At 46.0% G+C, this 13,380-nt stretch overlaps 2 protein-coding genes across 3 annotated transcripts in view; both read right to left on the bottom strand.

Moving 5' to 3' along the window:
• The window catches only part of LOC116994568 (probable acyl-CoA dehydrogenase 6), an 84,663-nt gene extending 76,772 nt beyond the window's left edge, over window positions 1-7,891 (bottom strand). Inside the window, exon 1 of one of the 2 annotated variants that reach the window (XM_033056383.2) lies at window positions 7,769-7,891. In XM_033056383.2, coding sequence (XP_032912274.1) covers window positions 7,769-7,891 — 123 coding nt within the window. Of the gene's footprint in view, window positions 1-7,381; window positions 7,683-7,768 lie in introns of those variants that run through there. The other variant, XM_033056391.2, reaches the window with a different exon arrangement.
• A 175-nt stretch (window positions 7,892-8,066) lies between these two features.
• LOC116994587 (guanine nucleotide-binding protein G(I)/G(S)/G(O) subunit gamma-11) lies at window positions 8,067-11,588 on the bottom strand. Its single transcript, XM_033056414.1, has 2 exons — window positions 11,308-11,588; window positions 8,067-8,480 (listed from the first exon to the last, which is right to left on the bottom strand). Exons 1-2 carry the CDS (start codon window positions 11,401-11,403, stop codon window positions 8,355-8,357), a joined length of 222 nt encoding a protein of 73 aa, XP_032912305.1. The 5' UTR covers window positions 11,404-11,588; the 3' UTR covers window positions 8,067-8,354.
• Between the last annotated feature and the right edge of the window lie 1,792 nt (window positions 11,589-13,380).

Genomic DNA, 13,380 nt, shown 5'->3' with positions numbered 1-13,380 from the left:
AAACATTTTTTCCCCTTTAAACCAAGCTACACCAACTGAACTTAGCTCTATTAATATAATAACCAAAGATGACACAGTTAATAGGATCTTTAATGTAAAAAGCAAATAAATAAACAACAAACCACTAATGACAGTTCTTGTGTGGTTATACCTAGACATTAGCACAAAATGACTTGAACAGGAGGTAATAGACCAGAGATTCCTTTGCTTTCCATATTAGCAATAAATAAAGCAAAAATTAACAGCATTCAAAACAACATTTCTCCTTTAGTTTTAATCAAAACCACAAGCAGCAATGACTACACAGCAAGACAACTCAGTATTGTAGCAACACCGTGTGAAGGTCAAGGTAGTACTTTAGAAAGATGCAAGGCAAAGCTGAGGTGGGCAAACCCATGGGCCACATGTGGGTGCTACCAAGCCTGGTCACCAAAATCCATCCCAGGGGTGCAAGGCAGCCAGGACCCCACTAGTGAGCTCCTGACTGGCCACACATGCAGTCCTCTCAGCTGCTACCCAGCAGGGCCTGAGGGAGGTTTTCCATGATGATATGGGGTTGAACTGAAAAAGTTCAATTTAAAAGTAGATATCCATTTCATGGCCCTTTGAAAAACACATGGAAGAAAAAAGTCCTAAATCCAAAGAGCAGCTGCCCACATGTTGATCTCCACCTGGGTTCCCCAAGGTGTGTATCCCAAGTACACCTGAATGAGTTTCTCAGAATGTATTACTCATTTCTTCTCACTCCTGGGCTTGGAGGTCACAGTCCTCCTTGACTGTCTCACAACTCTTCCAAAGCCCTAAATAAAGTTTGATGGACAATACTTTCCCAGCAATATTCTTTAGAAAAAAAGTTAGAGAAAGGGCACAGGGAAGGAGACTGAGGTGCGGAAGCACATTCAGGACAGAACTAGGGAGAACATAAGTGCGTGAGAGAAGCAGGTCAGCTCCTTGTAGCTGCTACCTACAAGAGAGGCTGTGGAGAGACAGAGCTCCTGCCATGGCAGCTCTCTGATGAGAATGTCTACAGCACGTAGTAGGCAAATCCACGTCCTGCAGTCACTCCTGCGTTTATGAAGTCCCCTCAGCACTGGCAGGATGGGTGGCAGTGCTGTGCTTCCAGTTTCCACAACATGCTAGGAGACCCCAGCAGAAGCCAGGAGCTGCCCATGTGCCAGGATCACCCAGGATGGTGAGACCTGACAGGCTCAGTGCCCCAGCAGAAGAGGCAATCATTCAGTCTGTTATGACATCAAGTGCAGAAGCAGAGGCAGTGTGTGACTTAAAAGATCACAACAGGCTAAAAATAACCCCATTAAACAAATATGATTTAACCACACAGCAGCCAGAAAATGTTCCCTGCAGTGCTAACCTCGTCTGCTCACACAAAGTTATTTAGTGCACTTTCTTTTGGCAAGTAAAATCCATTATTACAAGCTTGCCTGTGGTCTGCAGTAGTCTAGAGAGTGAAACTGCAACCTACTGCTTCCTCTTTCAGGATGCACCACCAGCACAGGGCAAAGGTCTTCAGGAAGTTTTGCAGGACTGTCTTCTGGGGATTGTTTTCTTTGTGGGTGTGTTTTTTTGGGGTTGTTTGGGTTTTGTTGTTCTTGTTGTTGTAGTTTTTTTAATACTAATTGAAGCAAGGGGGATAGCCCTCACTCCTCCTATTAGTTAGGTGCTCAACTGGGAGATCTATGTAAAATATTGCTCACTGCTATGCCAGGGGTCCTGTCCAGATAGCAAATGTCCCAGAAGCTGCCAAAACACTTCTCTGTTTCACAGACAAGTCTCCTCTGGCCCGCAATATAGAAAATTTGGCATTTGAATACAATATGCACCTTTAACTCAATATTCCCAATTGGCTACCCAGCCAAATATATCATGCGACACACCTGGGCAAATGACCAGCTACAAGAGTTGCATCTGGGATTTGAGGCTGGGTCTCAATGATGCTATGGAATCTTTTGTAGTCTGAGCTGTCATCGGACTGTTTCTGGAAACAAGACAAGAAAACATTTTCCACAATGATATGATGGATGGAGTTGAACACAAAAAGTTCAGTTTAAAAGTATACATCTATTTCATGATCCTGTGAAAAATGTGGCAGAAACAGAAGTCCTAGAAGCAGAATATCCTGATAATTAAAATAAAGAACAAACATTAAGTAATTTTGACTCAAGGTTTTCAAACATTTGATCTCCCCAACTTTTCACACATTTCATGTGCAGAAGCCAATGGTTCTACTTGGTGCCTGCAGGACAAGATGTAGCGCACACAGAGAAAAAACTTACTGGATGAAGAGGACACTTCAAGTTAGCTGGAATATATCACTGAGAAAAAAAAAGAAAGTGGGTTTCTCCAATGCTGTTGCACACAGCTGTTGCCAGAACTGACCTTCCAGATTGGATTTTAAACCAGTAGGCTTATATACAGAAAAAACCCAGAAAAAATTCCTAATAGCTGGAAAATACAAGACTTAAATGGGAAATACATGCATTTAAAACTGATTAATTAGAGCACCATAATTATTCCTTTTTGTACCTTCCATCAAGCTATGCCACAGGCAATGAAGTAATCTGCAATCTGCTACTGCACTGGGTACCAAAGTCTGCATTGATCACCAAATACGGGAACAAGCAGTTACTAAATGAAATTTTCCCTTTCTCAGAGAAAAAAAAAAATAGCGAAGGGAAAAACCCTATAATGCAAGAGTTGGCAGCTTCTCATTGCGTAATAAAACATACCTGCTCTCATCTATTTTTACAAAATCTGATTTTCCATGGAAAAAAAAAAGCATGCACTTTATAAGTATTCTGCAATTGTGCCTGGTCTATTCATTTGTCAGTATCTAGACATGCATCTGTTTAAATCATTGTGTTTCTTCCTCTTCACTGAAACGCAGTTCCTTGCAATAAACCTAGTAGAAAAATCAAGGCAGATTACTGGTTCAGAAATTTGAACACTGATTATTTTTTGGTCCCATACATCTGGCTAGAGTTTTTACTTCGGAAAACCAAAAACACTAAACCCTGAATCAACTACAAAGCTTTTGCCAACACTTACTGAAATCTTAAAATGCTACAAGTTGACCAGGGAGTGCAGAAGCATATTCTGTCCTCCACCCTATGCAGCTGCTGGCACATCTGGGAGCCCCACTGCTGAAGCAGAGAGAGCACACATCATCACCTTACTAAGAAAATAGAAGGTTTAGCCCACCACCCTGAAGCTGAGCCTGCTCAACCATTTCCTGAGGAATGAGAGGCTAGAAGACAGCTCCAGCTGGGAAGGAACACACATGATCCCAGCCAACACCTTCTCACTCCTTGTCTTTTTTCCAAAGACAGTTGCAAAGACAAATCCCTCCTGTGCAGACCTGAGTGTCTTGGCAGTCCCTGCACACCCACAACCACAATCCCTTCAACTGCCCTATCCAAGAGAATGACAGGAAAGGGAGGATCCCAAAATTTGTGAAAAAGTGAGGATCTGAGGTTAAATGCTTTTAAACCAGGGTAGTCCTACAAGATCAAAAATGTGTGCTGTGCCAATCCAGGCACTGATCTGGGACAAGCCTTTTGGATGACAGGGCGCTCTGGCCACTGGAATAGTATCCAGTCTCCTTGTATCCAGTTATGAAAGAGACACAGAACTGAGCAAGTGACCATCTTTTTTTGCTCCTGCAAATCATACTTTCTAACACAGAGATGCTGATGATACATAGCATAATGTCCACCAGAGATTGGGACGTTGGAGTTTGGATCCTCCTTCTGACTCTCAGTTACATCCCTGAAAGAACAAAACAAGTTCTCTCACTGCAGGCAAAACCATCCCATCTGTCAGACAAAACCTGTATCAATCCCAGGTGTTTTGCTCAGTCATAAACTGCTTATTAAGACACAATTTTAGTTGTCATAAATGCATAACTGTACTGCCTGATCAAATGTGGCAATGATAAAGCAATGTAATAGCTAGATCTGAGACATAAAAGTATCCATTAGGCACAGTTCTATTAAAAACTGTTCACTGAAAAGTCTAACCAGATACAGTGGAAATTTGCCCCATTGATATGGGGCAGGGAAAAAATCCAGCGTTATGACACAACTACAATCCCAGATACATGCACTACTCTGACAACAAGTAACAAACAGGAGCACTGATTACAAAATTGCCTTTATTGTACTTTTGTTACACACTGAAGCATTTGTATAGAAAGTGACATTTTTCCGATTATGAGAAAAAGTTTTTTACAGAGCTTGCTTAAATAAGGTGAAGCTAATTTTGTTTCCTCCTGTTCTCCTACACTGATTTAAAAGCACTTCTTGGTAGGGCACTAGTAGGTGTACTGGATGGTCTCTCATATAACAGTGGTATATCCCAGCTGCCTCTTCCAATAATAACAAAATTCAGTTATGAAGATTTCCTCTCTGACAAATTGCTACCAAAAATTCTTGGCACCAGCAAGATAATTAGCCCCTAAATGTTTGTGTGATGTTTCTGTCAGACACAAGATGAAAAAGGGTACTGCAATACCTGAGAATCTGGGAATACATTTTGCTTCCCTTAGACAGAAAGGAAGTCAGTGCAGAATCTGTGGGCCTTACCAGTGTCACATCTAACTGTTTTCTTCCTAAAGCTTTTAACTCCAGAGTATGATAAATTAGGTTTTAAAATTACAGATGCCAGTCATGTATTGTTCAGATTCAGCTGCGTGTTTTTTCTCTTCCAACTTAGTGACAAACTAGCATTTAAGTGATTCTTTGTAATAAAAACAAGTTATTACTTCACCGTCCTGTGGAAGGGGTTTATGATTTCTTACAATGATAAACAAACCAACTCCATCCAAGGTGCTCCAATGTTGATAGTGGTCACCCTTCATTATTTTGCAGGTAGTCATTCAGAAAGAGCTATATTATTTTGATGGGAAATTTACAGAAATTTTACCAGAAAGTTAAAGGGAGTGTCAATATTAAATTCAGATTCTGCATGCTCTAATATGAAGAGACATTAACTGCTGAAAATATACATATATACTAATAAACAGAAAATCACGACATACAGGCCAAGAGTGGCAAAGTAGCAGTGTCCTTTGGGGGAGTCTCCTTGTCACGGGGAAAATTGTCATCCTACAGACACCCAACACAGTGTAACTATACCCAGTCACCACTGGGCATAAAATGAAATGTCATTTATATTATATGCAACTCTAGTTAAATATATGTCAAATTTCACCATCTCCCAAAGTTTCTTGCTACTAATTCCAGAGAAAAAGAAAAATAGCCCATATACATTCCGTATGCATATGAATACTGTTAAACATACACACACGGAATAAGTTAGACCTTTTTTCTTCAAACCAGTAATACTAATTACTGAAGCAAGCTGTAGGATATCGTGTACTGCAAGCATTGTTCAACAAGTTAAGGAAAAGTTACATTTTCAATTTCCAAGAGGAAGGGTGGTGACCTATAAAGCTGTAAAGGAAACCACTCACAGGATTATTTCAATACCCTTGCTAAAAACAGCTCCCTGGAATTATAAGAGTCTCTTCCTCATCCTGCTCAGAACAATTGGGAAATTATAGATCACATAAAGTATGTTAACTTAATATATTAAAAAATAAAATTAATGCACACAAACAAACAAAAAAAACAGTTCTCACTCATGGAATTGCATTGCTCATTTCTCTGATTTCTCTGGTATTCACATCTGGATTTAGCTACTGGAAAGTATGCCCCAGAATATGTAACAGGTATACTTAAAATGCATTGCAGATACTGAATGGTCATTCTCCCCCAAATACTTTGGGGACACTTTTGAATTTATCCTGAAGTCACTCAGAACAGGTTTAGCTTAAACTAAAACAAACCATTGCTAGAAGCTTTGCATGAATAACATCAGACTGGATTTGACATAAATAGTGATTTTTCTTTTTTTCCAGTATGATTAGAGCAAACTCAAAATAAGTACTACATAAGCATTTTTTTTAAATGCAGGACAATAAAAAAAGCAGATTTATATTGCCTACTGTGATTTATTCTACACTATATTCATCACAGGACTTTATGTGATAAATGTAGCACCACATTCCCTCTCAGCCCATGATCTAATAATCTGCAATGGACTCTGCAAGGCAGAGCATACTGCTATCTGCACTTCAGTAGGCATGGGCAGGCATAAAAACTATGGAGGGGAAAGTTTTATTTAAAAAAAGCATTGTGTCACACAGCAGAGCAGCAAACACTGCACTAGCAGACACCAATACAGCTACTTCCCCTGAATACTTGAGAAACAAAACAAAGTATTAACCTATCCATGACGAAGAAGAGGGACTTAAAATCTTCCAGATCACCACGTTCACAATTGGGTCTGGCCTTGTCCTCTGTGTTTCAGGACACTAGTTGTTTATTAATGCAGTTGTTGTCCCTGGGCAGGTAATAAAGAGCATCGTACCAGGGATCAGATAGCTCTGCATATGCACAGATATATATGAAGGCTCTCTCCAGCACAAATTTGACACAATGGTATTAGCTACAAAATTCTACACTATTAATCCAGGTGAGAGAGAAGGATTCATTTCCAGCTTCTTCAACTGTTTCTTTCTGTATTATCTTATTTCTCCTTTGCAAAGAATCCAGGAATGTAGAGCAGTGAAATCAATTTACTAATAAAGTGACAGGTCATGTGTCTCTTTCCCTTCTTGCTCCGGTTTCTTTTTTATAACACAGAAGATGCACCCCCTTTTCCCAAAGCTCAACAATAACAGATCTCAGTGATAGAAGACCTGATTAATTACATTGGGTTTGGGATATTTTAACACTGGAAGTGTGAAAGCTTATGCCTAAAAAAAAAAATCAAACCTGAGGTAGATATCACTTCACTCAGAAGTAACTCCACTATCTTTTGTCCACAGTGAACTGGAGAAGAGGTGAAATTTGGAAAGAATTCAGTTTATCCAGGGAAACACAAGATTCTGCAAGTAATTTTTAAAAGCATCCATGAAAGATATGACAGCATAGCTCCAAACTCACAAAAAAATCAGTCTCTGACAATCCAGAGCATGCTGTTTTAAAAAAACTACAGCAGAGCACTGCATGACCAGCTAGAATTTGGAAACTTGCCTACAGGTCAATCTGAGATAAGTCCTTACATTCCCTTCTTCTGAACCCATTGTATGTTTGTTCTTATGTGGTGGCCACAATAATGCTGTTTGGCCCTTGCAGCAGGTACTGAACTCCAGCACTCAGTGGTTCATAGGTTAAAGGTGGAAGCCTCTATACCCTCGCTGCTCGGCCCTGCAGCGGGCACCAGACCAGGCTCCCTTATTCTGTGGCTTTGCCAGGAGCCCTCAACAGCATCACGGAGACGTACAGATGACACTGACCTCTCTGACGGGAATACACAGAGCTCGCCAGCACTTGCAGGTTGCCATGTGGCATTCAATTGACACGCTAGGTTACCAGAAGTGTCCCGTTTCCTATTGATTTATGATCTGGTTTTGTACGAGGCTCCCATTATGCGCCCATCGTGCCCTCCAGGACGGGGGCAGTGCCCGGCGGGCTCTGCTCTGCAGGGCGAGCCCCTGGGGACAGCACAGGTCGGGCTGGGCTCTGGGTCACAGGCAGGGCACAAACATAGGCTCCGTGTCGGGCCCTGGCAGAGGCAAGGTTACTTGTTGAAGCCGTCCGGCCGGCTGTGCCCTTGCCCGGTTCGCTCCCCGCACAGAGGCGGGTGTCCCGGGGTCCCGCCGCTCCCCGGTCCCCCCCGGTACCTTCCGGAGGGCCTCCCGCAGGTCGCGGTGCCGCGGGGTGTCCCCGTTGTCCCGCGGCCCCGAGCTGCGGCCGCGCAGCGCCGAGCCCAGGCGCGTCCAGCGCCCGCCCGCCCGCAGCGCCATGGCCGCGGCTCCGGGCAAAGGCCTGGCAAAGGCGGGCAAAGGCCGGGCCCACCGCTCCGGGCAAAGGCCGGGCAGCGCCGGGCCCCGACCGCCAGCCGGGGCAGCCCCCGCTCCCTCCGCCCCGCCCCGCCGTCCCTCCTCCCGCTCCCCGCAGCAAGGCACGGCACCTCTCGGGTTACGGGCAGGTTTTCTTTAATGCCAACGAACAGCCATGAAGCGACCGACAAGCGGATGGCGAGCGGGCCCCGCGCAGCGACAGGCGCACAGCCGGCCCTGCCCGGCGGCCGGCGCGGGGCTCGGCAGCTTTCGCGCGGGTTTCTGTATTTTTGTAAGGAGAAAGAACGAAAAGAAATCCGCTCCTGTGCTTCTTCGACACGGACCGGCAGCGGTGGGGACACGCTAGTGACTCCCTAGGGGTACGGGACGAATGTCTGCTCCAGGGGCAGGCGCGGGGTTCCTTCTCCTAAGCGATGACACAGCCTCCCTTCTCCTTGAAGGGGTTCTTGTCCTCGGGAACCCCCTTCACCAGCGGGTCCTCTCCCGACCGCTCCTCAATGTAGTTCTTGATCTCTTCGGAGCACTTGGACACCTCGAGGGAAAGGACAGAAAAGTGTCTGCGTTACGGCCGTGGGAAATGTTCATCAGAGGAGGAAACCCGAGAAGTTACATTCTCATTCACCTTCCCACCAAGCATAAAATATCTGGCGACAGAGCACTAAACACGTGCAGACTCAGCTTCCTTCCTCTCTTTTCACAGCCCGATATTGACAGAACATGTGAGTATCTCCGAGAATGTAAACGCCACTCCGAATAGCAGTTGCTGCAGAGTTAAACTTGTGTTCATAATTAGCCAATCCAGTTTTATTAAGCTGCATTTCACGCTCTCCCTAAGCACCAGAATGACTTACAGTCAATAGTTTCAGGGCCAGTTACTTCCAATTCAGTTTCAAAGTATTTATGGTTTTATGTCTTTTTCACAAACAAAACATTCAGCAGTGATTTTTCAGTGGTAATACAAATTCTTACTTTGCAGTTCTGCTATGGCAATGATGCACCTTGAATGAGAATCTACCTTGGAAAGACAATTTATTTACTGGTTACCTGGGGTTATTTCAGACAATGGCTAATAAAAGAGCCTACCTACTGTGTTATGAGACCATAATACTTCCCATAGCATTCATACCAAACTAGCACTGATGTAGGTAAGCCTGCATAGAACCCACCTGTGGCGAAGAAGTGCATTTAGTTTCTGTTCACTGACACAGGAGCACATGCAGCACATGTGGTAATGGTGTCTATGGAGTCTGAGAGTGCACAAGTGAACGCTTGGGGCTCCTGGGGTTCCTTGTGCACACATCTCTTGCTCCCTGTGTCAGCAGAAACTGTCCCTTGATGCTTGAATACCTGACATGCCTGAGGACACACTCCTTTTCTGAGCCCACCTCCTCCCTTCCTACCCGCATGTCCTGCAGTGGTACAGCTGTGCAGATTCAGGAGCAGGAAGCAGCTCTTGGCCAGGCCACTAGATGATTAGTATTTCTATTTTAAGGCCCCTTGCCTCCTCTGTTAATTATATTTTATTTCAAAGGTAAAACTACAAAAAGAGCCAATGAATTTACCCGCTGTATCACAGACAACAGAGCATGGCCTGTCCAAAATTAAGCTTTAAACTATCAGAAAAAACAGAGTTAATTCCCAATTAAACAGTGCATAAAATAAGATCTAGCTGTCTTATAGCAAAAGAAGCTGGACCTACAAATCCCATTACACGTGTCTTGTTCTGTGCCTTGCAAACTTTGTTCATTCAAATTGGAGCACCTAACACCACTGTAAAGCTGCACACAAAAGTGTATGAAGGACCAGGGTTTGTTTTACTTCAGTCAGCACTGCCAGGATTACTTTCACTTATAAGAATAAAAGCTTGTTTAAATACACATTTAGAAATTCTTACTCATTCCAAAGGACACTTCCTTTTTATTCCATAAAGTCGTTAGTGAGGGTCAAGAAAATTTTGGCTGCTGTTTTTACTTTGGTACCAACAGTAATGTGGTTTCTGCATTTCCCTGTCCCTGTAACACCCATACAGGTACCAGGGAACTGTGGCAACTACAATACAGATTTCACTCTGGCAGTGAAACTTTTATTACTATGCACTGGTAAACTGAAAATTGAAAAATATTCATTTTCCTAAAGTAATCAAGGTTTTGGTTTATTCCAAAAATGTAGGTGAGTATTTAAAATTAATGTAAGTATTTCAAAAACTTTACACTCTGCTGCATGTATTTCTGAGAGATGATATAGCGATCTACACTAGTTGGATGTCAAGCCCTCAATACTGCTGGAACTTTAGACTATAACATAACATCTACAATCACTAATACCTAACTCACAGCTAAAACATTTCTGCGGCATTTCGTATTTTGTGGGCTAAAACCTAAACCTTCAACGTAATCAACATGACTAATGCTACAGGTTCCCACATATAAGTGTACTGTTGGTCTTACTAGGATCAAAAGTAGTTTTTTAAGGTGTAATTTGCTTCTGTTGACATGCAGAATGAAAAAAAATATATTAAAAATAAAGAAAAAAGGAAAAACAATATTAGTTTCATCGTGGAGCAGGATCAGTTCTGCACATCTTTCGTCTACAGAAAATGTACAAAACCTTTAAGGGGAAAGTACTTGTGGGAAGAAACAATCAGTGCAAATTGTCTAAATGTTTCTCAGTGTTGGTGGCGGCTCGGCACGGGCGATGCTCCGGGTCCTGCCCTCAGCCCGGGCACTGCACAGCGTGGGAAGCGGGGCGGGGGCGCGGACAGCTCCGGCCAGGGCAGGGTGTAGTGCCGGGACAGGGCTGCCCTGGCCTCCCAGGGGAGGAACACCCCTCCCCTAGCACCAGCACGTCCCAGTGCGTTCTGCCCACAGAAGAGGGGAACGGAGCGCGACGTGCTCCTCCCTCGCCTGGCAAGGCTGCCTTGTGCCGGCCTTGGGCGACAGGGACTCATGAGGAGGGGAAGTTAATGGGTGCCAAATCCACCGGGAACAGCCGCGACAGGCAGGGCCGTGCCAGCCCCTCGGGGCGCTTTTTCCCAGGTGGTGCGCTCCTTCCCCCGGGCTCCACGGTGACCCCCGGGAAGGACCGGCGCTCCTACGCAGTGTTAGCGGTGCCGACAGCGCCGTCCCCGGCCCCCGACCCAAAGTGGCGGCAGGACCCGTCGGTGCAAACCGCGGTCGTCCCAAAACAGCCGGGGCTGTACGGACGAGCGGCTCCCGCGGCCCCGCCGCCCCTGCCCCGCCGCCCGACGTGCCCCTGGCCGCCGCCCGAGCCCCCGCACCGCCCGGGCAGGAGCGGGCTGCTCCCCGCCCCGCACCCGGCTCCGCTGGGCAGCTTCGGGCCCCTTCTCCGTGCCCGCTCACCGGCTGCCTTTCCAGCTTCACTTCTTTCCGGAGCTGCTCCACTTCCATTTTCAGTTTGTCCTTCTCGCTCAGGTCCTCGATGTTGATGGCTGGCATGGTCTACACTACCGAAGCGCGCAGGGAGTGAGGACAAAAGGTTACGTCTGGGCAGCGAGGGCGCCGGGGCCGGAGCCCCCGGGCGGTGGCGGGGCTGTGGGACGGCCGCCCCCGGCCCGCCCCCGGCTGGCTCTCACGCTGCCGCCCGAGTTGCCCCGCTGCTCGGCGGCCGCTTCCTCCCCGGCGCGCCCGCACCCCTGCCCCGCGCCGCTCCGTTCTTTAAACCTGCACGCTAATCCCCTCTAACCGGATTAGAGCCCTCCGCCCGGCCCGGCCCCGCTGCCGGGGCGTTGACACGGGCCCTGCCTGCACAATGAGGTCCGGCCGTCCCAGCAGGAGCCGGGAGCTGGAAGACCCTCCTGCGCTGATCCCCCGGCCTCGCCCTGTACAACTCCAGTGCGGGACAAGAGCAGCAAGGTCGGCTGGGGCTTTTGGCCCAGCAGTGAGATCTTTACCACCTTCTCCTCATGCACCTCCCGACCACAGAAATGACGCATGCTACCTGCCACCAGCATGTTTGGGCTCTGTGTTCCTCTGCCCAGTGGCTAAGGCAGAATCAGGTGGTGTGCATGGGTACATTCCTCAATACTTGTGCATTACAACTGCAGGTGAACTGGACTAAGGTAGAGAGGGGAAGAAACCACTCCCATATAAAGTGCCCCAACAGGTAGCCAGCCCACCAATGCCAGACATTGCAAATTTTTGGTAGGTATGTCTGCAAAGAAGAATTGCAACACTGCATAAGGGGGTTATTGTGCCTGGCTTGCACCAAGGGTCTCTGGACAGATGGAGTTATGACAGGTGTTGAGGTGGAGTACTCAACATAAGGGAAGTGATGCATTCGGAAGACGCAAGAAGGAGTTAGGAAATTCTTCTCCTGTGGTTGCATACAGTTTTGAGGTCTAGATCCCAAATAGGGTTCTGTGCTTTTAGGAACAGAGTGGTCCCTCCATGCATGTTTGTACAGCACCTGGTGTCTCTCATCCTGGCATCTGCTTTCCTACAATAGCAATGGAAGCAAAATTCAGGACCCCTGAGACTGAACAAAGCTACGGGCCATTAAAATGGGCTTGCAGTCCTTCTGTTACCTGCCACTTCAAAGATCCTCATAGGCAGTTAGCCCTCCCTCTTTCCTCCTCTGTTTTTTTCCCATTAAACACACTCCTTTCTCCTCCTCGCCCCGCTTACCAGATGTAACCAGCTGTCAGCAGCATGCAAAATTTACATGTTCTCCAGCACTGCTCCCACCCTCTTGGGGTTTGTATTAATTTTACTTTAGCCAGTTCACTAAAATCAGTTTTTCTTCCTCTCCCTATGGCTAGTATCTCCAGTCCCTGGTATGCACTTTCTACACCCCCCATAACCTATGCTGACAGTTGCATTCTCAAACCCCACCAGCTGCTGCTCCTGGGCCAGTCAAAACAGGTGGAAGGAGCTGGCTGGCCAGTGTCCCAAAGGAGCCCAGGCTGTTGGTGGGAGCAGAAACGTTCTGGTGTGGAGGGGCAGAGAGGGTGTGATGTGGTGGTGGCAGGGGCAGGGTGCAGGAGTGAGCTGAAGGTGGGCTCTGGCACACTACTGACACAGTTAGGGTGGGAAGCATTTGGTATCCAGGGCTCTGTAATGGGAAGCTTTCACTGACCTGTCTGCTGACATGACTAGCTCTGCAAATGGCAGTCAGTAATGGACTTTCTACCACTTACTGTGTTAGCTTTTATTGTGGTTCATATATTTTTACAAATATTTACCTGATCTAAGTTCAAGCAAAGGAGAAGCTGAATAGCAGCATTGATGGATAGCAGCACTCATGGATAGGTGGCTTTAACACAGACTTTGATTTCTATGTGTCTGTGCACAGAGGAAATGGAAAATATTGAAAATGGTGTTTGCATTATAGCATTCACTTTGCTGCTCTTGTTTGTGGTATTTAAATTTCTTTCTTTGCAATTCCAAAGAATATGATGAAAACTAGAGGACATC

Source organism: Catharus ustulatus, chromosome 1, assembly GCF_009819885.2.
Source record: "Catharus ustulatus isolate bCatUst1 chromosome 1, bCatUst1.pri.v2, whole genome shotgun sequence".
NCBI lineage: Eukaryota > Metazoa > Chordata > Aves > Passeriformes > Turdidae > Catharus > Catharus ustulatus.
Note: the sequence above shows the minus strand (reverse complement) of the source record. Positions and strands in the feature narration are given on the sequence as shown.

What these genes read in the sequence shown, in the direction of transcription:
- LOC116994587 (XM_033056414.1), bottom strand. Translation starts at nt 11,403, where the DNA reads ATGCCAGCCATCAACATCGAGGACCTGAGCGAGAAGGACAAACTGAAA. An exon ending in TGAAGCTGGAAAGGCAGCCG is followed by an intron (nt 8,481 to 11,307) that starts GTGAGCGGGCAC and finishes CTTTCCCTCGAG; the next exon opens with GTGTCCAAGTGCTCCGAAGA.